The 27,173-nt window shown below is 38.4% G+C and overlaps 1 protein-coding gene across 13 annotated transcripts in view; it reads left to right on the top strand.

Annotated features, from left to right (window-relative positions):
* The window catches only part of MADD (MAP kinase activating death domain), a 74,073-nt gene that overhangs the window by 39,439 nt on the left and 7,461 nt on the right, over positions 1 to 27,173 (top strand). For 7 of the 13 annotated variants that reach the window (XM_054826317.1, XM_054826320.1, XM_054826318.1 and 4 more), the window contains 14 exons: positions 2,980 to 3,033; positions 6,076 to 6,173; positions 6,534 to 6,617; positions 9,599 to 9,757; positions 11,451 to 11,559; positions 12,112 to 12,174; positions 12,556 to 12,676; positions 13,795 to 13,900; positions 16,334 to 16,444; positions 17,369 to 17,476; positions 17,560 to 17,724; positions 19,011 to 19,083; positions 20,977 to 21,083; positions 26,392 to 26,461. In XM_054826317.1, coding sequence (XP_054682292.1) covers positions 2,980 to 3,033; positions 6,076 to 6,173; positions 6,534 to 6,617; positions 9,599 to 9,757; positions 11,451 to 11,559; positions 12,112 to 12,174; positions 12,556 to 12,676; positions 13,795 to 13,900; positions 16,334 to 16,444; positions 17,369 to 17,476; positions 17,560 to 17,724; positions 19,011 to 19,083; positions 20,977 to 21,083; positions 26,392 to 26,461 — 1,428 coding nt within the window. The remainder of the gene's footprint in view (positions 1 to 2,979; positions 3,034 to 6,075; positions 6,174 to 6,533; positions 6,618 to 9,598; positions 9,758 to 11,450; positions 11,560 to 12,111; positions 12,175 to 12,555; positions 12,677 to 13,794; positions 13,901 to 16,333; positions 16,445 to 17,368; positions 17,477 to 17,559; positions 17,725 to 19,010; positions 19,084 to 20,976; positions 21,084 to 26,391; positions 26,462 to 27,173) is intronic. The other 6 variants (XM_054826323.1, XM_054826319.1, XM_054826322.1 and 3 more) reach the window with 3 other exon arrangements.

Genomic DNA, 27,173 nt, shown 5'->3' with positions numbered 1-27,173 from the left:
ATTTAGGGAAGAAGCATTTGGTAAAGACTTCCATGTTACTGAAATAACAAAGTATTTGTAAGAAATTCCATTTAAGCATGAGAAAAAATGTTTTTATGTAAAGATGATCCAACATTGGAACAGGTTGCCAGAAAAGGCTGTGGATTCTCCATCTGTGGAGATAGCAAACACCTGACTGGACATGGTCCTGCAGCAGCCTGCTCTAGATGACCCTGCTTTGAGCAGGGAGGTTTGATTAGATGATCTCCAGAGGTCCCTTGAACCTCAGCAGTTCCTTATTCTATGAGGTTTGGAAGGTGCTTACAGCCACAGGTTGCAGGTATGTAAATAAAACTCTCAATTAATCTGTTAGTATTGTATAGACAAAATACAAATTGGACTGCTAACCTTTTGACCTAGTTACAAGAGGAATACTAGAATGAGAAGCCATCAGCATGATGGAGTAAAATCATGTATGGCCCTGTTTGCAATAGCTATACATAAAGTGTCTGTTAGTGGGGTGATTGAACTGTGTCTCTGAGGTCTAGAGGTATGGTAGCTGAATGTGTGCAGTTTTCTTGTACTACAGGAGCAATAGCCAAGAGGTTCACAGAGTTTTCTGAAGTTCAGGGTGGATGCGTTCCTGCTTGACCCCCTTTTCTTGTTCAGTTTTCAGAAAGTTTATGGTTTCTTGTGTACCTCTGAAGTATGTAGGATGCTCCCATGTAACAGGGAAGGCTGGTGGTATTCAAAATTCTTATTTCTGAGGTGAAGAGTGATGGGTTTTTATCAGTTGAGGATTGATCTTTGTTGTGCTTTAATACCTAATTGCTAGGAAATGCATTGTGAAGATGATGCTTCTGATACTTTATTTTCTAAAAGATCACCAATTATTTGCTTACTTCTGGGGTTTTTTTCTTCCAGGGTCCATGGTCATCACCTGTAGTGTTGGCCTTTTTGTTAGGACACTGGTGGCTTTAAAATTAATAGTTAATAGTTTCCCCCTTTACGTTAGTGGTTAATTTGGTTTTATTGCACACTTGCAGTAACTGTTAATGAAAATGCCAGTACTTACTGAAATTTCCATTACTACTTTTAAAATAATTGTTTAATGCTAGCAGATCACTTTATTTTAACAGTTTTTTTGAAACAGAAAAGATTTTGTTACCTGCTTTGTCTGCATCAGATCCTTTGTGGACCTGCTGTCGTGTTTAGTTCAGGCTCACGTAACAAAGTCATAGGCATAGTATTTTATGCCTCTTGAGTTTATTTGAGGTTTTCCTTTTCTTCTTTGACAAAGTAGTTGAGGGTAATCTAGGCTGTTTTTAATGTGCTGGGATATACTCTACCCTGAATTAACAGGCAAGTCAGCTAACAGTAATTTAATGGCAGATATTGTAGCTTTCAGCCTGATGGTTTTTAAAGCCAAGCCACGTAGACTGAGCACTTAAGAGGCCAGATGTTTTCAAAGCCCTTTTTACCAACAAATTCAGTGCATCTTAAAGAGGTTGTTATCTGTGTCAGTGTGTGCTCAGCTAGATAAGCCTATAGGATGCTGTTTGGATCCATAAGCAATTTTATCTTATCCATCTGTGTACTTATGAAAGTTGAAGGAACATCCATCAATCATGAAGCAGATACAGAAATCAGTTGGCTAGCAGCTGTCTTTTTAGCTTTTTCTCCCTTACTACTTTTGCCTTGCTCCTGATACGTTTAATTAAAATACTTTGGAGCCTTCCTCCACAATTGTAACACTATCCTTTTTTATTTTTTTTTTCAGTAGACATTTTGCTAAATAGAACTTTTTTAGAGCCTGTCTTGCCCTAATTTCTGCCATTTGCAGGGTGGGATGGGTTTCTGACATGCTTCAAGTGGCCTGTTAGTTGCTCAGCAAGTTTCCTTGAAGAGCAGTAGAAGAACATTGTGCTTCTTTTTCCTTCCCTTTGCCACTTTTCTAAGAGTATCTTCCTCTGTAGCATTCCCAGCTTCAACCCTGCTAGTGAGAGAGGACAGTGCCCAGCATTCGGAGTCAGTTCAGCATGTCAGCTCGTAATGTTCCCTTTGGCCAACAGGCCAGCACCTGGAATGAGCTGATGTTTCTGAGCAGAAAAGATGACTGCATCTCAGAGGGTTGAGGAATATGCGTGATAGAAAAGTGCAAGCGCCCCATCACTGTTTTGTCTCGGGGCTAAAATGAAATGAGTGCATGCAGACGTCAGACTTTTTTCCTTTTCTCTGCATTGGATTTGCTTATGGAATTCCTTGACTTGATTGGAGTGCTGTGACCTAATTTGAATTTTGGAAGTTGGCATTAAGCATGACTGATATCTTGCTCATTTTTCTTCTTCTCTTTTTTCCATTCTTTATACTCTGATAGGAACAAGTGGATGCAGAGAAGTTCAGCTTTTTGCATGTAGAATTGGTTGATAGGCAGAGCTAAGCATTTCTTAAGAATGCTGTCAGGTCAAAAATAACTTGTACTTGTAAACTTTGTGATAATTTTTGAGATATAATATCGGTTAAATATTGTGTTAACCTACAGTTTTAATTTTCTTGGAATTGCTGGTTTTGTGCCTTTTCCTTTCAATGATATAAACTAGAGACAGTCAAATGTTTCTGTTAATTAGAGCTTCTGTGATACGTTTTGGAGGAATAGATATCTGACAATCTTAAAGGCCTTTCTCAGGAAAGGTGATTAATTGCATTATATGTGTTCATAATAGCTCTTTTTCCTTAGTTGGTTCACTGTGTGAAGTCATCTCTAAGATTTGAATTCTGCAAATGAGAGATGATGCAGTGCTTGATTCCTCACATTGATTTCTTGTAAAATGGTGTTAATTAACCCTTCACTCAGTAGTTGTCGTAAATTTCTGCCTTTTTTTTTTTTTTTTGAGATGAAGGGGTGGGGTTTTTGTTTCAAATTTTTTTCCCCATTTTCACCTGTCTGACCAGCTGCTGACTCTTTCTCTTTCTCTCCTGCTTTCAATGCATCTTGGGTAGAATTGTGGAACAAGCACCAGGAAGTGAAAAAGCAAAAATCTTTGGAAAAAACGAGTAAGGAAATTGAAAAATGTAGAAACTGACTCCTCCAGCCTCCCCATAACTGCCAACTCCCCAGGTGCAGGGTGAGCTTGCATCTATGGCACACAGTTTTTATGTCCACAAGAACAAAGGTCTATCAAGAAAGCCCGCATTATAGAGGAGACCAAACAGATCATTTGCCTTGGGGAAATTGTGTTCAAATGTCTTTTTTCTTTTTTTTTTTCCCCCTTTTTTTTTTTTCCTTCCTTGAATGTTGCCTTCTTCACAAAAGGGGAAGCAGATATTCTGCATCCTCACTGTATCAGATGTATATGGAAGGATTTTAAGATAATTCCATCTCTTTTCTTAAAGACCAGTTTTGCTTAGCAAGTCTTTGACATCAATATATTGATTGATTGAATGTTACTGGAATGAAGAAGTCTCTGTTCTTTCAAGCTGTGGGATGGCAAATTTTTCATGGCATCAACCATGAACAATCTATGACCACAGACAGTCTGCAACAAGAATTACTTTTGAGGGGGAGAGAGAAGGTGTATGTGAAGAATTGTATTTAGTGATGGCTGTTAGAGAATAGCCTCTTAATAAGGAATAAACCTGATTTTGTTTTTATATCCCATGTTAAAGGAGTGAAATAGTCTGAGGCTGTTTGCAGTCTAAATAGTAGTCTAAATCTACACAAATTTTAACTTCTATTGAAATACGACATTGAATAAAATACTGAATATATATTACCTGCAGGTGTAGTACAAGGTTTTGCTATTTTGGTTATCACTGTTGTAAATAGGGACATACGACATGAGGACAATATCCAGTTTATAATAACCATGATGTGGTAGGTGTTTCCTAAACGTAAGTGTATTTTCTACTTTGCAGAGTTGATGCCCCTTTTACAGACTGAAGGTTGGGGAGTATTAATAGCTAAGATGGATGGGTGAAAATTCCTGACATTCTGACTAAGCCTGGATTTGCTACATTAGTTTTAGGCTCCTCAGTTAAATACTTCAGTTAAGTACAAGCAAGGATCTGGAGTTAGTTCAGAGAGAATGGGGCACCTCTGCAGTACAGCTTACTACATTTAAGATCTGAATTGCTTTTTGCTGAGGTAGGAGCGTGTGTGAGACAGGCACACAGCACATGCACACACCTGCTCTCCCAAGCTGGGCCTTTCAGGTAGGTGCCTACATTGGGAGGAATACATTGAGGTTTTAGTGGTTTATATGTATTAGACATACAACTCCATAAAGAAGGGAAGGGGAAGTTTGTAAGTGCCAACAATGTGATTGTGGTTATTGTGCTCCTTTAACTGAGTTACCAGTATTGCCCACAGCTCTCAAGTACCTGAACTGCTTCAGTCAGTTTCACTTGCTTTAAAAGTCAAATTACCAGAAATACATCTGAATTATGTGTTGGGACATGGAACTCTTAGATTGCTTAAAACACACAGCTGAAGTTAAGTATTCTTGCCATAGTAATGAGATATAAAACTTTTTGCTGCATCGTTATTCAGATCGAGAAATGGTGGCCATTTGAATGAGTGGAAATAAAACCTCTAGAAGTGAGCAATGTATATTTCAGTGGAAAATAAGATTCCAAATTCTTAGAAAGGATATTTTTAGTTATTTTTCTTTTTTTAAAATTTTGTTTATACTTTCTCTTTGTTAGAATCTTTGATGATTTGATTTGCAGTAACTAAGGCATATGGATTTAGAGGCAGAATACTATAACAAATGAAGAACACTTTCTGTAAAACACTTCCCATGGAGAATTGGTCGTTGAGTAGTAAGCTAGTATGGTCTGCACAGCCCGCTTATGGCTTTGCTATTCATGAGTTTACATACCATCTCAAACTCACTCCCACAAATCTTTGTATATTATCCTTCTCTCTCTCTCTCTCCTCCCTTCCCTTTTTCTTTCCTTTTCGCTGTCTTACCCTCTCTAATATTACATATAATACAAACACGTTCATAATTCCCAGGTTGTTGTGATCAGTGGTTATAAGAGATAGTGGCACTGTTTGCTTAGAGATACTGGAGATAGTCATGGGTTTATAATACAAATATTCCAGCTGCTGATCATGTCTTCCTGTTACTGAATAGTTGGCAGATATGGATATGGCAGAAGTGTTGCATTCAGTCTCTTCCCCTTTCTGAGAGTAGTGACATTCTGTGTACAGTCTATAACATGTTCTTTTCTTGCCTCGTTATTTACCTTGTTCAGTGCTTATCAAATTTCTTTTCAGGCTCTGCCTCTCCATCATTCTCTTTTCCTTCTGCCATCCCATCAGAGGACAGTAGATGATATGATTCTAGAACTGCATGGGAAATTGAACATAAAGTTCTTTATCCTTTTTTTCCCCTTATTTGTTTTTGAATCGGTGGGTTAATGAATGCATGACTTAAGGCTTGCTGATTCCCTCTCTCACTACTGACCTAAGTGATTGCCAACTCTGGAGAGCCATTTGTTAATGTAATTGGGGAATATTGTGAAGTACAGCATCATACAAGCTTCTTCCTTGAAATTCTTATTGGTGTAACACCAGTTGTCACTGTTTATGTTCTTGTCATGTGTTGCCTGATTTTTGCCTAGATTGTTGCTGTGGCAACCTAACAAAGTCAGTCCAAGACTTTGAGCAAATTAGCTGTTCAGAAAAGGATTCTGACTTTAAGTAACTAAGTATCCTTTATTTTACTAAGAATAAAGGAAGTGGCTTCCTAGAGTTGAATGGCAACTGCTCTGCATGTGTTATTGTAACTGGAAGCTACTTGACCTTTGTCTGTCCTCTTTTCTCTCTTGAATGGCTAACAAAGGTACTGTTTAGTGATAGTCACTCCTGGACTATGCCTTTGGAGCATTTGAAATTCAAACTAACCTTTTAAGAATGGCACATGTGTCCTGCTGGCCTTGTTGTTTACAGTACCAAGGAATAAAAGCAATCAAAGGAATAAGAAAGCAAATTTGTTTTCTTGGTACTGTTCTTGCTTTCAGTCTGTCATCTGCTTTCTGCCATACTGTTTTTTCTTGGTACAGTAATGATTTACTTTTTCCTTTGTTCAGGGCCAGAAGGTGTGAAACACTTTGATTTGGGAGAAACGGATGAGAAAAAATCCCAAATCAGTGCAGACAGTGGCCTCAGTTTGGCTTCAGGTTCTCAGGTCAGTGTCTCCTATGCTTGCTTTATTTATGTGGCTTGCTTTATTTATGTGGTAAGAGAGTGGATTCTTCTATTAACTACTTAATTGTGGGAAGACTTCTAGGGTTTGAGCATTCTTGAAAGTCTCATTCAGTAAAATTTCTTTCCCCCTTCCTGTAGGTGACTGATCTTTGCAAACTTCTCAATTGTATGACCCCATGATCTTTTTGACATGCAGTAGTTTCTATTTGGCAGGCTAAATAAACCACGGAAGCGGAAGGCGTGTGATTCAAGACCCCGAAGGAATGGGAAGTGATGTTCTGTCTTTATGATTAAAACTAATGTGGCTTTTCTTCCTGTTCTTTCTGTATTTTAATTGCAGAAGAGTGATTTCGACTCTATTCCCAGCGGAGGACCAGCAGTTATGGTCCGAAGTACAAGCCAGGATTCTGAAGTTAGCACAGTGGTAGGATATGCCCAAAGTGAAATCTTGATGTGATTCACTGCTTGCAAAAGTGGGGGAGGGCATTTCATGCCTACATTTTGTGTGGTATGGCTGCATACTGTCACGCATGCATAATGTATGTCTATGAGTTCTCTCTCCAGAGCCTCTGAGTGGGTGGCAAGCATGTGTATCTCACAGAACATTCTTAGTGCTTTATTAGGAGATTGCATCCTTCATACATGGTGCTCGTTGTTGTTACATATTCCTATGTATTGGTGCATTTATGGAACTGGTGAATTGCAATAATTTTATAAATATGCCTTAGTTGTGTATAAACCATCTATGAAGAAGTTTAAAAATGTAACCTGAGAGCAAAAAAAGGCAGATTGTTTGATGCATTAAAAACAAGAACAAACTTTCTGATGTATTACCTTAAAACACTTGAATCATATCAAAATGTCTGCTTGCTTTCTGATCAGCTACAAGGCCTAGAAGGAAAAGGTACCAGGAATGTATTCAGTAAAAACAGAATGAGCCTGCTCCCTACCACATGTTATCTGATATGGCATATTCCATGGATAGAACCCCAGGAACTCTCCTTTTTGTTGTTGTTCTTGTTTTTTCTTCTCCCTAAGCTGCCGCATATCTGTGAATATCTAGCTTTCTGTGATCTTTTCCCAGCATGTAACAAGAATAATACTCTGATTGTCTTTCTCTAATGGACCCAGAAATTGTATTTTATGGGATACTGCCCAGATAAAAGAGGGGTCTAGAAGAGCTGGTTGATATTCAAATGTGTCCTCCTCCAAGCTCAAGAAAGGTCCATCCCAAAAAGCAGGAAACCAAGCAAAGGCAGCAGGAGGCCTGAATGCATGAGTGAAGAGCTCCTAACTGAACTCAGACATAAAAAGGAAGTATACAAGAGGTGGAAGCAGGGGCAGGTGACCCAGGAGTATACATTTGCTGTCTCATCTTGCAGGGATAGGGTTAGGAAAGCTAATATGGACACGGAGTTGAATCCAGCAAGGAATGTGAATAGAAACAGGAAAGGATTCTACAAGTACATAAGCAGGAAGAGAAAGGACTAGGGAAAACGTGGGCCTTCTTGTGAATGGGGCAGGGGAACTTGTGACAGATGGAAAAGACTGAGGTACTTGGGGCATTCTTTGCCTCAGTCTTTACCAGTAAAAGTGGCCTTCAGGAATCCCAGGATCCTGAGACCAGAGGAAAGATCTGGAACAAGAAAGACTTACCCTTGGTAGAGGGTGACCAGGCTAGGGAGCATGTCAACAAACTGGATACACATATACATCCATGATTCTTGAGGGGTTGCTGCCACAAGTGCTTAGGGAGCTGACTAATGCCATTGCAAGACTGCTCTTGATTGTCTCTGAACAGTCACGGTAATTAGAAGAGGTTCCTGAAGACTAGAAGACAGTAAATACCACTCTTATGTTCAAGAAGGGCAAGAAGGAAGATCTGGGGAGCTACAGGCTGGCCAGCCTCACCTCAGTCCTTGGGGAAAAAAGTCTTCCTGTAAGATGTTTCCAAACACATGAAAGACAAGAGGGACTAGTCATCATGGATTTACATAGGCATACTTAACCAACCTGATAGCCTTCTACAATGAGATGACTAGTTTGGTGCATGAGGGGAGAGCAGATGATGTTGTTTACTCCAACTACTGTAAAGCTTTTGACAGTCTCCTGTAACAGACAAGCTGACAAAGTATATGGGTTAGGTAAATGGACAATGAGGTGGACTGAAAACTGGCTGAATAACTGGGCCCAGAGGGTTGTGATCAGTGCCACAAAGTCCAAATGGAGACAAGTCGCTAGTGGTATACCCCCCGGGGTCAGTACTGAGGCCAATACTGTTCAATATCTTCACTGATGACCTGGATGACGGTACAGAGCAAGTTCGCAGATGATACAAAACTGGGAGGAGTGACCAACACATCAGATGGTTGTGCCACCATTCAGAGAGGCCTCAACAGGCTGGAGAACCAGGCAGAGAGGAATCTGTGAAGTTCAACAAGGGGAAAATGCCAAGTCCTACATCTGTGGAGGAATAACCCCAGGCACCAGTACACGCTAGGGGTTGACTGGCTGAAAACAGCTTTGTTGGGAAGGACCTTGGGATCCTGGTGGACAACAAGGTGACAATGAGCCAGCAATGCTCCCTCATGGCAGAAAAGACCAATGGTATTCTGGGCTGTATTAGGAAAAGCATTGTCAGCAGGTCAAGGGAGGTAATCATTCCACTTTCCTCAGCACTGGTGAGGCTGCATCTGGAGTATTATGGCCAGTTCTGAGCTTCCCAGTATAAGAAGGAAAGGACTTACTGCCATGAGTCCAGCTTGGGGCCACAAAGACAGTTAAGGGACTGGAGCATCTTTCATGAGAGGAGAGACTGAGAGAGATAGGACTCTTCAGCCTGGAGAAGAGAAGGCTCAGGGCGTATCTTATATCCTTCTATGGCTATAAATACCTGATGGGAGGGGATGAAGGCAAGGGAGCCAGACTCTTCTCAGTAGTCCACTGAGCAGGACAGGAGGCAGTCAACACAAAAAATTAAAGCACAGAAAATTCCATCTGAACACAAGAAAACACTTTTTTTCAGTTTGAGGGTGGTCAAACACTGGAGCGATTTGCCCAGAGGGTTTGTGGATTCTCCATCTGTGGAGACTTTAAAAAACTGACTGGACATGGTGCTCAGCAGTGTACTCTAGCTGACCCTGCTTGAGCAAGGGGGCTCATTTATAGGTGATCTTAACGGATCCCTTCCAACCTAAACAGTTTTGTGATTTTTCTGAAGGGCTTTTTGAGTCTCTCTCCATCTTTTTCTGCAGATGAAAAGATAATGTTACTGAAGGAGAAATGGCAAAAGTGTCCTTCAGTTGTACTGCTTCTTATTTTGTGCCTTAAGAAGAAACATTTTACAACTTTTCTCTCTGCGGTGTCTTTCACTGTTGAAGGTAACTGCTTTATTTTTCTCCACAGGTTAGTAACAGTTCCGGAGAGACATTAGGAGCAGACAGTGACTTGAGTAGCAATGCTGGTGATGGTCCAAGTGTGGAAAATGGTGGCAATTTGACAGGATCCAGAGGCACTGTGTCAGACAGTGAAATTGAGACAAACTCTGCTACAAGCTCTATCTTTGTAAGGGCATTGCAGACTTCCTTTTTTTTTTTTTTTTAAATTAAATCTTGTACAGTAATCATGTCAATGTGTGTGCATGTGTGGAAGAGGATCTCTGATTCTGCTCTAAGGGTTAATCAGCAATGACTTACAATATTAAAATATTAAAGATGTAATTTTGTATGGATCCATGTACCTTTCTTCATTTCCTGTGCAATACATGGTTCTTTGGGAACAATAGATTCACATCTTGTACCATGTTACAGGCTCTAGCAAGATTTAATACCCCCTCATTCAGTATTTCTCTCAACCAAATGGACATTTAACTGCACTTCAGAAGCAAAACAACATTGATGGGCATTGTTCAACCTTACCTAAGTAGGAGGAATGGTTTCCCCTGTTTCTTAGGAGCCACTGTTTGACACAGGAAAGGGATGACCCATTGTAGGTTTAGCAGCTGTTCTGTTTCTTTAACACATTACTTTATTCCTATTTGAAGTGTAATCATAACTTTTAAATATACTTTCCTAGTTGGAAGGTCTGTATGCAGTAAAATTCAAATGATCTGAGAGCACTTCTTGTTCATTTTGTATTTTAAAGTCCTTGATTATTTGGTATAACCTCTAATATACATCTTAGCAAGAAAATAATTTTATACTCCATTTGGCTAAATTAAGCTGTATGAAAACAACTTGCAATGCCTTAAGAGTAGTTTCACTGTGTTCATTATTTTATAAACCTGATAAGATTGTAAAAGGATTTTAACCAACAAACGAAATCATTGTGCTTCATTGCAGACTTACTCTAAAAGCATGAAAATGATGTAACCATGTCTGCTTATTTAGCTGCAGGAGGGCGTCTTCTCAGTTACTAAAGTTGGACTCCTTTTTTTTTTTTTTTTTAACACTTAGTTTTCTGTGGCTTTCTACTTAATTAATGAAACTAAGTGGAATTTTAAGAACCCTTGCAACATGTTTAGAACACAGATGATCGGTCTACATGATGTATGATGAGTGTCAAGTATCGCACCATAGTTTACCTGGTGGTAGAGAAATAGATGGGCCAGCTTTATTATTACAGTTCCTGCTGGCTGATAGTCCCAGCACAGAGTTCTTCCAACCAATGATTTTTAATTATTTGCTTAATGTCATACCTTTATGAATGGTAAATGAAAGAAAAACCTGTAGTCTGAATATGAGATAGAGCTCAGGTAATCCTATTCTGCTTGTGAATATTAATTTTCTGTGTAGTCCTGAGAAGGCTGCATATTTCTTCCTCTGTTCTTCACAGTCTGTGCAATGACAGTGCTATTCAGCTATTTCCTAAACAAGTAGGAAAGATTTACTATCAGAATTTGGGCAAACTTACTGCATAAGCATGAAATATGGGTGATGACAGAAGAGGTTGAACTGTTCTTTCCTTTAGTCTGGGATTTGCATGTTTTGTTTTGTCTGTTTTCCTTCAGGGAAGCATTTTGCTTCCTCTGTGTTTTGATTTGTCTGTCTCTGTTTTTCTTTTGTCTGACTCTGGACTTTAACGTATATTACCTTGCTCTTTGAACAGAGTAATTTATTTGTTTTGTGAATATTTGTGGGAGAAGTGTCTCTGAAATACAGCTTGCAAACTGCATCTGTTAAGCACAAGAGTGGACTGCAAGAAACAGCCCTGCAGGGAGCAGAGTTAAATTGTCTGACACCTCTTGTATTGCTTTCAGGCGAAGTCTCACAATCTGAAGCAGAGTGTGAAGGATAGCAAAGGCAGTGCTCCAGGGAGAGGCCCAGAGGATGGGAACCAACGTGTCTATCTCTATGAAGGACTTTTGGGTAAACTATTTTTTTTGCAGGGAGGGGATCTTTTAGACTGAAGTTCAGGTGGAGTCATGTCTGTGGCAGACTGGAATTTTTACATTCCCAGAGACTGTTTTTAACCATTTACTGCTGTCTGTACTGGTGGAGTAGGAGGGCGCATCAGGCCATTCAGAGTAAAGCCAAAAATTTGCTGGGGAGATTGAATAAGAGTAAGAGGAGATGGTGTGAGTGGTATTGTTTGCATAAAATATAGTTTTTCCAAGTCTCTTGCTGTTCGTAAGTATGAATGCTTTAAACTGTTGGAAAAAGGGGAGAAGGAACTTACTTAGCTATGCATGGAAGGCTAAAATGTATCACTGATCTTGAAAAAAGATCCTCAGCTTAAGTCATTGAACAAAGGGCTACTAAACTCAGAATACTAATGGCCTTCAAGTGTATCCTTGAATTAGGAGTATATTGGCTTTTTTGAAATGTATTTCATCTGGACTTGCTGTTAATCAAGAGCTCTCTCTTCCTGTGTTTTTCATCCTTTCCATTTATCGTTCCTACCTGCTTGGAATGGTGCAGGTAGGGATAAAGGATCTGTCTGGGACCAGCTAGAGGATGCTGCAATGGAAACCTTCTCTATGAGTAATAATCTTATCTTTCCACTTCTCTGTGTGTTTGCCATTATCTGTGTTTGTGTGAGATACTCCTCTCTCTTTTGGGCAATGGTAACAGTACATGGAAGAAGATAGACTCCTTAAAGAATAGAGATGAGAGGCACTTTTGTGTAAAGGTTTGAAAAGATGCTGTGAATTAGAATGAGAGATATGTCTTGTCTTCTCTTCTACACTTTTCTTTGGTTGCAATATTGCTTGTGGTTTAAAAGTAACCTTTTTTTTTTTAAATATGGATTAATTGTGTGTTGGCTTATGGTATTTTCAAGGAGTGGGAAGGAACAGGAATTAATCTTGAAGTATTTGACAGGAGTAAATGGAATAAATGCTCAATTTTGTATACATTGCATAGGCAAAGAGCGTTCAACTTTGTGGGACCAGATGCAGTTCTGGGAAGATGCTTTTTTGGATGCTGTGATGTTAGAGAGAGAAGGAATGGGGATGGACCAGGGACCTCAGGAGATGATTGACAGGTAAAGTTTTTTAGTACACCTCTTTCCTCCTTATTGCTTCACCTGGGGCTGAAAGAGTAAAAAAAAAAACCAAATTATTTTAATTCTGCTGAGCATGCTATTGTCACTTTGTAAACCTTGTTACTATACCTGATTGTTCCCAAATGAGCCTTTTTGTCTCTGTGCTGGCCAGTATCTCCTGATACTGAGATATTATCTTCAGTTGTGACGTACATTTTTTTAACTGTTGTGGAGAGGTAGTATTTCTAGAGAAATGGGTATTGTAAGCATAATCACAGTATGAATAGATGGAATAGACTAGATTAGTAGCAAAGCAAGAGATTTCAGTGGCAAGACAACTATATTCTGGAATAAAGGAAGATATCAGTGTGTTGAAAAAAATAAATGTTTTCAGAAACTGCATTTTGAGCCTTCTCAAAATGCAAAGTCACTTACAGGTGTTTTTACTTTACTACAGTTTGTAGTTAAAAGAAACAAACAAAAAAACCAGCAGGGAGCCACTCTAGAAATATCTGCGTGGTTGCTTAAAGCTAGACTACTTCTAAGATATCAGTCTTCACTACCTGCTTGCCAGTTTGGTTTTTTTTTTCCCCTCAGCTCTGTTAATATCTGATCATTCTCTGCTCTGTCTACCACCTGCAGCTGTACCACCTACACCTGTGCCATCATGTAATGTTGGATCTGGTAGCCAAAATAAGAACTAGTTTGGGGGGTGCTAGTTTGAAAACTGTTTCCTTTTCCACAAACTACCTGGACAAAGGGAGTGCCTGGGCGCTTCCTTCATCAGTTCACTTCTGCCTTGCAGCTACTTTTAAGCTCTAAAGGCGGGTAGCTCTTACACCAAGTTTATGTTCCTCTTTGGGCAGTTGTAATTGTCATGGAGCTGCAACTGCAGAAAAGAGGAAATGGATAAGCCCAGTGGACCACTGAGAACTTTCCCAATGGAAATGTTTAATAGTGATCGCAGTGTTTTACTGGAAAATGCCCATTTGGCTTAGTGGTTTTGGAGGTTTTATTTGCCATACACTTTACAAATAGTGATCTGTCCTTTACCAGTGCTTTAGTGAATGGGATGAAGAATGCCTGTGAATCTGCTTCAGATCTAGCTCTTCTTGCAGGTATCTGTCCCTGGGAGAACATGATCGAAAGCGTTTGGAGGATGATGAGGACCGCTTGTTGGCTACACTGCTGCATAATATGATTGCTTATATGCTTATGATAAAGGTGACTTTTTTTCTTTCTCTTTTTAATAGATGACTGCTCAGATTTAAGCAGTATATTGTTTTGGTGTTGTCTTGAAACCATACTTCTCTGTTCACAGAGCTCAGAATACTGAAGTATAAAAGAATGTTATAAAATGTCTCCTAATTAAAAAAAAATGCTTCAGTACCTGGAGATTCTTTGAGATTGTTGTCTGAGTTTACACAGGTCTGTGCCATGGGTATGCATATACATTGCCACTTAAAATAATAGAAATTTACTATTTCTACTAATAACTTTAGAGGATATTCTTATTTTTAAGAGTATGGGTTATAAATTAAGTAGAGAGCATCTTCTAATCTGATTTCCTCACAGCTGCAAATTCCGAATGTGGGCAGATTGTGATTATGCATTTCAATAACTTCACATGAAATTTGCCGTTACTAGTAAGCAACCTTTTTGCTCATTCAATGTGCTGTCTGTATGCACCTTAATGCTGTAGGTGGCTACTAGCAATATCGTTCTTTTAGTCTGAATAATTTCTTAGATAATCCAAATCCTCCCTCAAAGTCACTGGAAAATCTGTCTTCTAAAATTTTTGTCATGTTTAGAACCAGCTTAGGTGCATGGTTTTACCTGTAACAGATTTGATGCACTGTGCTGTCCAGTGCAACAGCTTGACAGTAAGAATAGGTGATAGTTTGATAACTTTCACTGTTTAAATGATGAGGTGAGACATCACTCCATAAAGAATGTCTGATACCCAACCAGTGGAAGAAGTTGTTGTATGTAATTTTTTGTCGGGTTTTTTTTTTGGGGGGTGGGGAGGATGAGGGCCGGGGAACTGGTGAGAGAGAAAGAAGGTAATGATTTTTCCTGACATAAATGGAAACTGAAGTTGAGTTTTAAGATGGGATTTGAGTATATTTGGAATGAGTTTATTTCAGAAGACCACTGTGGGATTTGATCATTAGGACATTCATTGCTGCAGTACTTGAAGTAATAATAACCAGTGCAGTTACTCTCATCACAGGATGCAAAAGAGGAGAAATAATATTGGTTCCAAAAGGCTCTCTCATGACAGATGTTGACAGAGTTAGTCCCAGAGGGGAAGAGTGTCTTTTGGTGTGGTGAAAATAATCAGATCCCCAAGAAAACAGTTTTCTGGGGGAAATGATATCACTCTGGGCCAATGGGTTACAGATGCAAAGGGAATACAGGGGATCTGAGAGTTGTGATAAAACGATTGTTTCTTTCAGTGCATCTTCAGAGATGCTCGAGAGTGAGGATGGGATGAAGAACTGGGCAAAACAGGGGTTGCATGGTATTGGGTTTTCTTTTGTTGTGGTTGCTTTTTATTCCCCCCTGATTATCAGTTTTGGGATAAAAGGTAGTGGATCTAGAATTTGGTATATATTATTTGTATATAGGATTTTTTCAAGCAGTTAGAGCGAAGACTGTAAGAGACTAAAGAATGTACCAAGGTATCTCATCTTAGGGCAGCTTTCTAGTAGAAACTGCAAAGTTGGAAGGCCTTCTGTTACTAGAGAGGTGAATTATTCTGAGCTGTCAAGGGAAGCATAATCCTCCTAACCCAACACCTTGGTATTTTAATTTATTTTCTTGTTTTGGGAAAGCAGAGGTTAGTAGTTCTTACCTAAAAAAAGTCTTGCTTTCTTTCAAGTGCAAAGAATTTTTGCCAAAGGAAGGAAGCAGGTTGAGTTTGTTTTGTATGCTTCATAGCACTAAGGTTATAATCGCAATATCATTAAAAAGAATGTCCGATCTAGCTTGAAGTCAGTGCTTAAGCATGAGTGTACTGTCTTGAAGCCTTTAGTATCGATGGCTGGCATTCATAACAGCCTTTTGAAATGGCACCTGGGGCAGAAATGATTTGCTTTGCTTCTGAGCTTCCCTGTAGTTAATTTTCAGGAGGAATCTGCTGCTGTTTGAGGACTATCTGGAAATGTTTGTTAGAGCCCTGGCCTAGTGACCAGGAAACAGATCATGAAAGAGTGAGAATTCTGAAAGATATGATGCCTTTATTTTAATATTTCTTGTGTTGAGGGCGCCACAGTTGACTAAACCAACTCTTTGCAGAGGAAAAGGTGGAGAAGCTAGCCTGGCACATGAGACCCATCATCTAAGTGGCAACATGGGGAACTGATGCTTTTGATGTCAGTAGGTGGAAGTGGAGGGTAGTGGAATTGCTGCTTTGTTGTGCAAGAGTAGGCAGAAAATCTGTTGCGCACAGTATCGCTTGCCCAGTACCTGGGAAAAGTGGTGTACGTGCAACTTCTGCTTGTACTGCTGGGCTGAAAAGGCCCTAACATGACTGAGCTGGAGATAAGTTGTTTTGCTATCGTAGTAATGGAAACCAAGTTATGTTGATTTGGGGAGATAGGAGCTGCTGCCTGTGAATAGAGAAGAGTAACTGTCTTTATATCTGCTTTCTAGGTGAACAAGAATGATATTAGGAAAAAGGTGCGTCGTCTGATGGGAAAATCGCATATTGGACTGGTGCACAGCCAGCAAATAAATGATATTCTAGACAAGCTTGCCAATCTAGTAAGTAAAACAGTGATGAGTGATGTACCTGTGGGAGCTACAGTGGAGGAAAAAAAATCTGAAAATTCTTCTATAAATGCTCTGCAACATTAATTTAAAAATATTAAAAATAATTAAATTTAATTGTTAAATACTGCCTTCACATGTATAGAATAAAGACTGTGATTGTATGACCCTGTTTGATAACTGCATAATATTATAATTAGAACTGCAATACAAATATGTATAAACATGACATTTCAGTACCACAGTTCTATGCAACCCTAATGTTTTCTTAATATCACTTTTGTGGGCAGGAACCTTTATTCTTACTATGACTGTAACAAGTATTTAGTTTTCCACTGGTTTCTATGTCATTACAAGACTTACAGCAATCAGTTTCTATACAAAAATGTTTCCACTATCACCTGCCATGCAGAATAAACCTTACATCCTGTAATGCTCATTAAGAATATAGGTTAACACTTAAGTTAATAAAACTAGCCAGCCTTTAACACAACCATCACCACGGTGGATGCAAGTTAGGCACTTTGAAAGCTAATATTTCAAAGCGTTTTTACATTTGGAACTTAGTTTTATGCACAGAAAGAATACAAAATTATCTTACAATTAATTGGGAAAAAGCAGACCGATTTACTGCAATGTAAATGTTACCTCGCTATCCCATGCTGAGTACAGTACCAACGTGAATGTTGTTGTTTGCTATGATAACTCATAGTCACACTTGTTGAAACTAAACTTACAAGAGTATCTTGCTTAAGGCTTTCTCCAAAATTACCTCCAGTCAGCTGTGTTAAAAATACTTCTTTTTCCTTCATTTGTTGAAGATGTTTCTAGTGTCACCTAATGGACTTTTTTCAATAGATCAGGAGAAATTTGTTTCAAAGTTCATTAATGATTGCTTTTTTTTTTTCCCCCCTCTAGAATGGACGGGAACTCCCTGTGAGACCCAGCGGCAGCCGTCACATCAAGAAGCAGACTTTTGTAGTACATGCTGGGACAGACACAACAGGAGACATATTCTTCATGGAGGTAGAGACAAGAGTAATATTAATGCAACTGGTAGCATTCAGTAAGTAATATTAGAAATCTTATGTAATATTTTGTGCTCCCAGGTATGTGATGATTGCATTGTGCTGAGAAGCAACATTGGAACTGTGTATGAACGTTGGTGGTATGAGAAACTCATCAACATGACTTACTGTCCCAAAACAAAAGTGCTGTGCTTGTGGCGAAGGAATGGGCAGGAGACACAACTGAACAAGTTCTACACAAAGAAGGTACGCATCTTGTTTAATACACACAATACTGAGGGAAAACTGCATAGAACAAACAAATCCTTGGTATGTCATGTTACACGTTTAATCAAAAAATAGCATTCTCTCTTCAGCACTGGTTACTGAACTGCAATAGCTGTTTAACAGCACTGACATCTGAAGCTGGCATTATGCCTTGTCATTTACCCAAAGAAATTACATGTGTATCTTTTACTTGGGTTTTTTTGGTAAGAAGAAGGAAAGCATGACTATTACTAAGTATTGCATGAGCTTGCAGGCTTATAAAGGTAGTAAAAACATTGGGATAGATTTGTGGGGAAAAAGCTAAATAAAACTATGTCTTAGTAATTGAGTTAATTGTGTCATTTTTAATGGCAAACCCAAACTGACAAAATAGATAAAAACTTTTCTCCGTGGGCCCATGTTTGATTTTTATTTAATATATGCCTACATTATCCACTAATATGAAAGCCCTTTTCTTCTCCATATGATTAATTGCAAATACAAAGAAAAAGCTTAAACCTACTAGAAAACTCCAGTAACTCTTAGAACTCTAGTAACTCCTACACAAAGACCAATAAACAAGAGGTAAAGATTTGTAAATGCACATAATGTAATGAAAGGTTATTATCTTTGAGATATATAAAGGGATTTGATTTCTGCTTCAAAAAACTCATTTTACATAGACCAGATCATCATAATGCAGGTGTGAATACAAAGGGAGGGAGGACAAAAGCAGTGTGCTACAGAAATTACTTAGAAAATTAATTGCATGTATCTTGGGATTCAGATAGAAAATTTTCTTAAATTTTACTCTGAGATTATGGCTTAACTATTATTTGATACTAGAGGGGGGAGCTGGAGAAGATGAATAGAAGAAATGGTGTAAGGAAATTGATATGAATAACAAAAAGATAGATCATATGAGTATGACTAGTAACATTGATTGCTGGAAGCGGAAAGAAAGGGAGGGATTGTGATAATTGTTTTGAGGCTTTTTCTACGCTAGGAAGCTTGAGTAAGCTTGGTTAGATTGCTCATGAGCATGTGCCAAGCCATGAACTCTTCAATAGCTTGTGCTATAAAATGATATGAAATCGTTTCTCTGTCAACTTGAAAAATAAATGCAAACACTATCTAGGAAATAGATGTGGTTGAACTTTTGTAGGCTTTTTGTCATTATGCACCACATGGAGTTTGCTATTTTTGTAGAATCTTAGAATTTTGCTGGTTTTTTCCCTTAGTAATTTGCAAAAATAACATTGTATTACTCTTCTTTTATATGTTAGTGCCGGGAATTATACTACTGCGTAAAGGACAGTATGGAGCGAGCAGCAGCAAGACAGCAAAGCATTAAACCAGGTACAAGATTTTGCTTGTTGGGAACATATGATGTTTAATCTGCAATCAACGATTTTTTTTTTTATTAATAACTTATTTGAACATAATCTCCTTTTACTTGGAAATCTGAGGGTAGCTTTGTACATCCGTGTGTATGTAGCAGATTTAGTGTTATCATTAGCTTGCCTCCATATGCCTCACTCTAAGTACAAAACCAAAACACCTACATAAAGAAAATTTACAGGTAAGGAGGACTAACTGCCAGTAGAATGATAACTAGAAAAGACTATGAAACTTCAGCCTCACTTTCTGTTCATGGTTGGCTAGCTCCTCCTTATATTCCTGATTGAGACATAGAACTATGTTGTCCACTTTGTGTCGAGAATGGAGGCTAATAAATATGCTTCTTTGTATTAGTGAATCTACAGTGATGAATCTGGAGCTTTCTGCACTTTCAATGCACAAAACTTTTCTGTATCGGAAAGTCTTGTACTGGTGCAAGTCAAAAGGTGCTGTTGACCCAATATCTTTATATCAGTATAACTTCTACAGTGTAGACATTCTTAGTTTTGCATCATCATCTGGGACAGGATAGTATAATTATACTGGTGAAACTTTTTTTGGCAAACACCCCTTTCCTTTTCCTGTTGAGTCAAAAAAACCCTAGAAGTGAATTTGCAGTTTTGGGAGATTGAGTTCTTGGAAAGGCAATTTTCCATTTTTCTTAGTGCCCAGAGCACAGCAGGTGCTGTACATACCTGGGTAACAAACATGAAGGTGGTTTATTTTATACCTTCATAAGATGGTTGTTTCTCCCTTGCTGGAGCCTGTTTGCAGGCTCAAGGTAACATCACTGTGGTTTTCTGTTTTCAAGTTTGATTTTTGTTGCAACTATTTCTTTTTTTCAAGTGGATGCTAGGACGCTGGGAGCCATGCTTTGAGGTACAAACCTATTTTAGGTGCTTCTTAATGCCATTTCTAAGGGATCTACATTTTAAACTCGTAACTGGCACTAGCATGACTGAGAAAATTACTTGTGTTTAAATCTAGCTTCCTAAGTGTTCAACCCTCAGCTAGCTGTTGGAGCTTGGAAGAGCCACCATTTTCTTCCTCCTACCGTTAGTCCAGTTTAATTTGAGAAGGAGGAAGGACTGGACTTTCACTGAGGGCAGAGGAGGGCAAAAGTGTCTCTGAGAGCTATTTTAAGAAGTGGGCAATAATGTAGTATTAAAAATGTGTTTGAAATCCATTATCCAGAGTTCAGTTGTTCTGCACAAATGATAATTTTAAAAAAAAAAATCACGAGAAAGCATTTTCTAGCTGAACTGAATGATGCAAAAGAAACTAGATGAAAATGCCTAGATTGTCATCTGTTAATGTCCTTTATTAAATTGTCATTGTTGTAACCATGTTGACTTTTTCATTGCTGAAAGCATAAAACAATGCCATACAAAATCATCAAGCTCAGAAATGCAAGCCTAGTTTGTGCTTGCTTATGTGTTTGTACTTAAGACTACGCTGTCTTAGGTATTCTGTGACTGCAGTGTCTTACCATGCAGAAATGAAAGGTGGCATTTAAAACAAACAAACCAACTCCAATATATGAACTACAATAAATACAGACTGAGCTGACATCGATGTCCCTTCATGTAACCAGGATGAAATTTGTTACGATACTTAAAAGTCTAGTTATTCTCAGAAGGCTGTCATTAGTGAGTGGACTTTCCTGAAATGCTGCCTACTATTCTTAGTAGTGTCCTCTTGCTATTCACATCAAATGGAAATTATGTTTTTATCATTTTATATTTCCCTTCCACATATCACGATTTGGCTGACTGCTTTCTGTTCTTTGTCTCTCTCTCTCTGGATATTTTTGTTTGTTTTTCTTTGATTTATTTTTTTAAATTGTCACAGGCCCTGAGTTGGGTGGTGAGTTCCCTGTGCAGGATATGAAAACCGGTGAAGGAGGTCTTCTTCAGGTCACACTGGAAGGAATTAACCTGAAATTTATGCACAGTCAGGTATGAGGGAAATCTGTGAGAAGACTGTGAGCATGAAGCTTTTTGCAGCACGCCTGTATATGTGTTTCCTCTTCCCAGAGTATCAACAAGGACAAGGGATAGCATGATGGGGGTAAAAAAAGCATCTGTATATTTACACACAAACACACATGCATCTATAAATATAAATATATGTATATGTAAAAATACACTGAAAATAAATATCCTCAGGAAAACTATAATTAACTGAAGAAAAACATTGATACAGGTTTCAACTTCTTGTTTCTGGTGGTCTGAATTATCTAAGCACAAAAGAAATGGTAGGCAGTATATTAAGGGACAGAAAAAGTGATCATTAGTAATCTAAACTGCCATAATGCATCACACTGTGAACATATCCTGATGGCATAAGCAGTCAACCTTAGAGTGTTTGAATATTGCAGGTACAGAGGGCAACCTTCTGCATCATATTTAATGTCTTGTTTTAAAATTTGAGAAATCATCTGTAGAATTTAGTATGAAAATTAAATGGCAAAAAGTGGCTCTTGCAGTAATTCACAAAAATAAGAAAAAATTACTGATTCTTTTTTCCTTCCAAAAAGCAGATCTTGTGGGCATAGAGGAAACACAACTAGAATTGTCATTTCTTCCTTTCTCTGGATGTTTTTTCTGTTGCTACCTTTGATCCTTGTTTTTTATTTTGCTTTGTGTTTTTTTGTTTTGCATATGATATTAAATGCATGCTATGCTAGAAAGTAGAATCAATTTTTAGGGGGGGGGGAGAGAGAGAGAGAGAGAGTGTGTGTGTGTGTGTGAGAGAGAGGGAGAGAGAGAAAAGCTTCTGTCAGTCCTCTGTGGAGTGTTGTTTCCTTTCCTCCTGACTAGACTTTTCTCCCCACACAAGCTTTGTCCTTCTTTGAGGATACATCAGTGTAGATCCCACTGGAAGTGCACGTGCATCTCAAACACACATGCTCAAAATCTTTAATACTTCTCCCAAGGTCACAGCAGTACCATGTGCCCCTTTGAGTTCGTATGTGCAACTGTAAGGAGTGGAGAGTTGTGAACCTTCTTCAGTTTTCTTCCTATTACCAGGGTAGAACATGGACTACAGCTGACCTGCTGTAGTATTTCAAACCTACTCTGTGATGGAACAGTCTACCTGACTTAGTTATATATTTTAACTTTTAATTGGATATGCCAAAATAAGAAGAACTGCGAGAGGAACTCATCGGTAGTACAGAATGGATTTTTGTAGTTATTGGAAATGGTAGATCTAAAGCCTTTGAAAATTATACCCTGGAAACAGCTTGATATTATAAAAGGATGTAATAGAAAATACTTTGTCCTAAGGTAAGGACACACCACAGGGAATGTTCTGTTTGCTTCTCCTTTTTCTTCCTCTGCCATAAGTCAAAAACAATGTTAAGCTCAAACTGCTCATCTCTTGAACAGTCTATGGAGATGACTCTATTTCATAAATGGACAGCCAGGCATATATGCATTTGCAGTGAGAAAAGATGTATAAGAAGGTAGACACATCATCATCATCATGGTTTCTTAAGTGTAACAGGCAGTTTTACGAGACAAAGACACTCAATGTTAAGCACCTAGTGAGCACATCTGTCCAAAAGAAAAACTCTAAATCCCAGAATATACCCTTGTCCTTAAATTCAAAGCCTTTTTTTTGGTTTTTTTTCCCCTGAAAGAAACCTTAGGGAAATCTAGTACTGATTGTTACTATACGACTGTCAGGACCATTACCAGTTGAATTTTGTACCACAGACACTGAGTCCTGTGCTACCACTAGCACTCCTGGAATAGTAGCTTTATCATATCCTTCCTTACAGAGAATGGTGTTCTAATTTGCTGTCTGTGAGGAAAATTACTACGTTGTTTCTGGATGACAGTCTGTGCAGGGTAGACCCAGGAAGTATGCCAGCTGTCTCCCCCACCTGAAAGATTTATTCCCCCTCTTCATCACCTTTCCAATGAGGCTGCAGCCAAATGAATTTCCATTACTTAAGGTGGATATTGAAACAAGTACAGTTCTGGAAAATACACTTCATTTATTCAATACATTTAATTCTTAGTCTAATAGATTTACATTACCAGCTGGCAATTGCCATTTGAGAGCCTGTATAGAATGGACAACTGTAGAGGTTATGTAAAGGATTCCTACTGGTTGCACCATACAAAAAAATCCCCTCCAATTTCATAATCTGTGGAGCTCAAGGATGTTTACATTCTTATTCAAACACTCATCAACCAATCTGCATTCTTAATAAAAGGTCTGCTATTCTAGATTAATTGTCCTTTCCAATTTTCATATAAATTGTATGAACTGCTCCTTAAGGCAGTTCATTTCAGAACACGTATATGAGCATGATTTAAATGAGGATCCTACAGCTGTTTCTCTGTCTTGAAAATGGCTTTTTCTGTTTCTATTGAGTTTGGATGGGGATACTGACCAACAGATGCCTACAGAACCTCATCAGGCACAGCTTTCTCTTCATCTTCTTCTCCTTACTCCATATACAGGCCATGTTCTTGGCCCTCTTTCCAAGTACTCTTTTCAGCAATGTGACAATAAAATAAGGGATTTCTGTTGCTCTGCTTGGTTGGATGTCATAGAAATAATTCATTTAGAACACAGGAAGAGGGTTTCCGCTTTTTTAATAAAAAAGATAAATGGAGTCTATTCAGTCCTACCTGAGAAGACTGAACATACTACTTCAGTGTTAGAATGGTGCTTGCTTCCATGAAACCATTTTTGAAGACTCATGATTTGCAGTGTGTAAACTTTCTTCCTGCCTTGTGCATTCCTCAGGAAATGTCTTAGATGCATGGTGGGCCAACCTATTATTGACACAATAGTTGTCTTTAGTGTTCACAAATTGTCTCACCATGCTGGCGGCACACATAAGTTTTAAGAAAAAGTGTTCAAGTCTGTCTGTGCCTAGCAGGTCAGAGGAAGCCCTTTGGAATAGGGAGGAATCAAGCGTACCTGTGGCATTGGCAGATTATTCTGAGTTTACATCTACAAATTATAATACTGGGACTGAGTAACTCTGTCCCCGTTATGAATTCATCTGTGTCAAAAATAGATGGAAGTTTAATAAAATGCAGCAGGCACATGCCCATCTACAGTAGGATCCACACTGAATGCTCTGTCTTGAAGAACCACAGTTTCCTTAGGGTAAGTAACTGTTATTTCCTTTACGCTTGTTTTCTAATTGAGTGAGAGGAGAGCATCTCTGTCCCTTAAACAATATAGCAAGAAATTGCCCATCAACTCGTATGTCTTCTGAAAATGGATAACTTACTGTAATTGTGACAAACTCAATAAATTCACATCTTGCTCATAACTCTTGTGGAAATGCAGCACTCCTTAACATTATACTCAGATCATGATCACATGGGGCAGTCAAGTCTTTTAGGCAGCTTTACTGTTACCAGATAAAACAACCAATGTTTCACCTGAGCGTTTCTATTGAGTTTCTGAATTTTGTACTTTAGACTACTAGCAAAAAATTTTCACAGAAAATATTACAGAAAAAGGAAACTAAGTGCAATAGAGAAAGAGTTCTGTTATTGACTTATTTACTCTGTAGCTATTCTTCAAAAAAATAGAATGTTTTTGACCAACTAAACTGCTATAGAACATGGGTGAAAACAGGCAAACAAAAAAGATGGGATTAAGTCTCCTTTCCCTTGAGTGCTTGAATGTAAACAGAAAGCAAGCTTCAGATTTTCTGATTAAGTAAGTGGTAGGTTTTTTGTATTGAGCAAAAAATACCCTGAGTCTGTTTGTTAGTTCTCTGCTAATCAAAGCAATAACAAAACCCCTTTCACTTGAAAATCACCCTGACTTCTCTGAGATGTACGGTGCATTTACTGATCTCTATTGATACAGATAAGCCTGTTTCTTAAAAAAAAACAAACACAAACCCCACAACAATTTCTGATGCAGACTTCCTTTGCCTTTCTTGGGTAGCATAGCATCTATGATTACATGGGTGTTGCTATTATTGGATTCAAGAAGGTTCCTTTCCCTTCTTTCCAAGACAATGAAGTTTCTCTAGTAACATTTCTAAAAAAAGGTCCTGAGATCATGGTGTCATAAGTGTATAGGCACTGAAAGTATCAATCTAGACTATTGTAATACAGTCTTGCAAGGGTCTCTCTAAGGTGTTGAACATAGACTTACTCTGAATGTTAGAGCAATGTTACTCATAGTGTTTCTCTTGCCTTGAAAGAGGAAGTATATTAGAAACTGGAATATGGAATTGATTCCTTATAGAACTTTCTGCAGCTTCTTATGTCTGTGTACTGACTCTGACCTTTTGGAGGTGTGCATATAAGAAGGGGCTGTTTTGTATCTTGAAATACATTGGATATTGAACAAACTCCTTATGCTCAGAGAACTTGTTTATTCATGCAATCGTGGCATCTTGGTTCTGGACTGAGAGACCTAGTTATGTAGTTCAACTGTTTTGTCTTTTGGGGTTCACGTATGTAAAACATGAGTTTGAAGCAGGTTTGTTTTCTAAGCGAGTGCTCAGCTGGTAGCAGCCATATGTGAAGTGAGCAAATAGAGAAGGGTCCAAACTCTCCCATCCTGCTTAAAGCAGAAAACTGGTACTGACTGTTAAAGGAGGCAGTTCCAAGAGTAAGTATGGCGATAATATATCATAAACTGCAGTAAAATCTTAAATGGCAAGGTAGAAGGAAGATTAGTGGTTCTTCATTGGATTAAATTCAACTACTGGATAGGTTAGGAGGATCAATGTCAGGGTGGGAAGTACAGTGCCCCTTACCTGCCCTCTGTGCTGGAGGAGGATGCATGGAGGGGCAGATACTAATTGGGATGGATCAGAGGCTACAAATCGTGCCAAATTCGGGAGCCAGCTTTTTTCTTGTCCCCCTCTTCTGTTGTATTTCAGGTGTGTTGGTATTCTTTTTGCAATAACTCGTTTGAGTGCCTGAAGGGGTAGCAATGTTGAATATGTCAGAGTTACTAACTCCTTCGTTTCTCTTCCATGCTTTCTCCTCCTGCAAGGAGCGGAAGGTACTTCATCTTCTGCTGTCTTCGCTTCTTAGCACTTTTAAGTTATTTGTTGATTTCTAGCATTGTGGCAAGTTTGTCTTTTGAATATTTATTTCACCCTTTATTTATATATTAAACTGTAAATGAACTGGTAGTGTGTGCTACAAAACTTCAGGTTGTATCTGCTGCGATGATGTTTTTGTTTAATTTTGGTTTTTCATTTAAAAAAAACAAACCAAACCTGACTAACTTTATGTACTTTTCTTCCTGTTTTTGTAGGTTTTCATAGAGCTGAATCACATTAAAAAGTGCAATACTGTGCGAGGAGTCTTTGTCCTGGAGGAATTTGGTAATTACATTATTTTGATATTAGGTCTGTACTCACATGGCAGTAACTCAAATTTCCAGTCTTCAGATTCAGAGTTGCATTGTAGTTTCAAAGATGGGAGAGAAATGTAGACTGCACGTGACAAGTTGCCTGAGATGGGTGACTTTACATAAAAATTTACACATTAATTTTCATCATATTAAGATTTGTAGCCTAGGTGCTCTTTGTTAATAGACAAAGATGATGTTTTGAGTCTTCTGAAGCAAGCAAAATAACAGTTAAACTTGGATGTGTGTACGAATTTTCTTTGGTATGTTCATTTTTCATCTGAGAAGCCATATTTTTAAGCAGGACTTATAGTTGATCTTTCTCAGCACATCATGCTTTCATTACAAAGAATTACTGTTAATTGCAAAGTTTTCTCTTTGCTCTATGTGGAATTCATTTTTGTTGTACGGACCAGAAGATGTTTTGTGAGGTTGCACTTTATTTATCCTGTGGTTTTTGTTTCAGAGCATGACTGGTAAAGAGTGGAAAAGTAAAGCTTAAGGAGAATAGAGAATTTGTGCTATTTTAGTCAGTTATTGTTATTACATATAACCCACCTACAGTCTAGTTCGGGGAAAATTCTGGGCTACTGTTGAGTGTTAGTGTCAGTGACACTATACTTAACTAGTGTCTGAAAAAATGAGTGACTTCAGATGCAGCTCTCCGGAAGAGAGAGCTCTCTTCA

The sequence above is a fragment of the Grus americana genome, chromosome 5 (genome assembly GCF_028858705.1).
Source record: "Grus americana isolate bGruAme1 chromosome 5, bGruAme1.mat, whole genome shotgun sequence".
Taxonomy (NCBI): domain Eukaryota; kingdom Metazoa; phylum Chordata; class Aves; order Gruiformes; family Gruidae; genus Grus; species Grus americana.
This window is presented reverse-complemented; position numbering and strand designations above follow the sequence as displayed.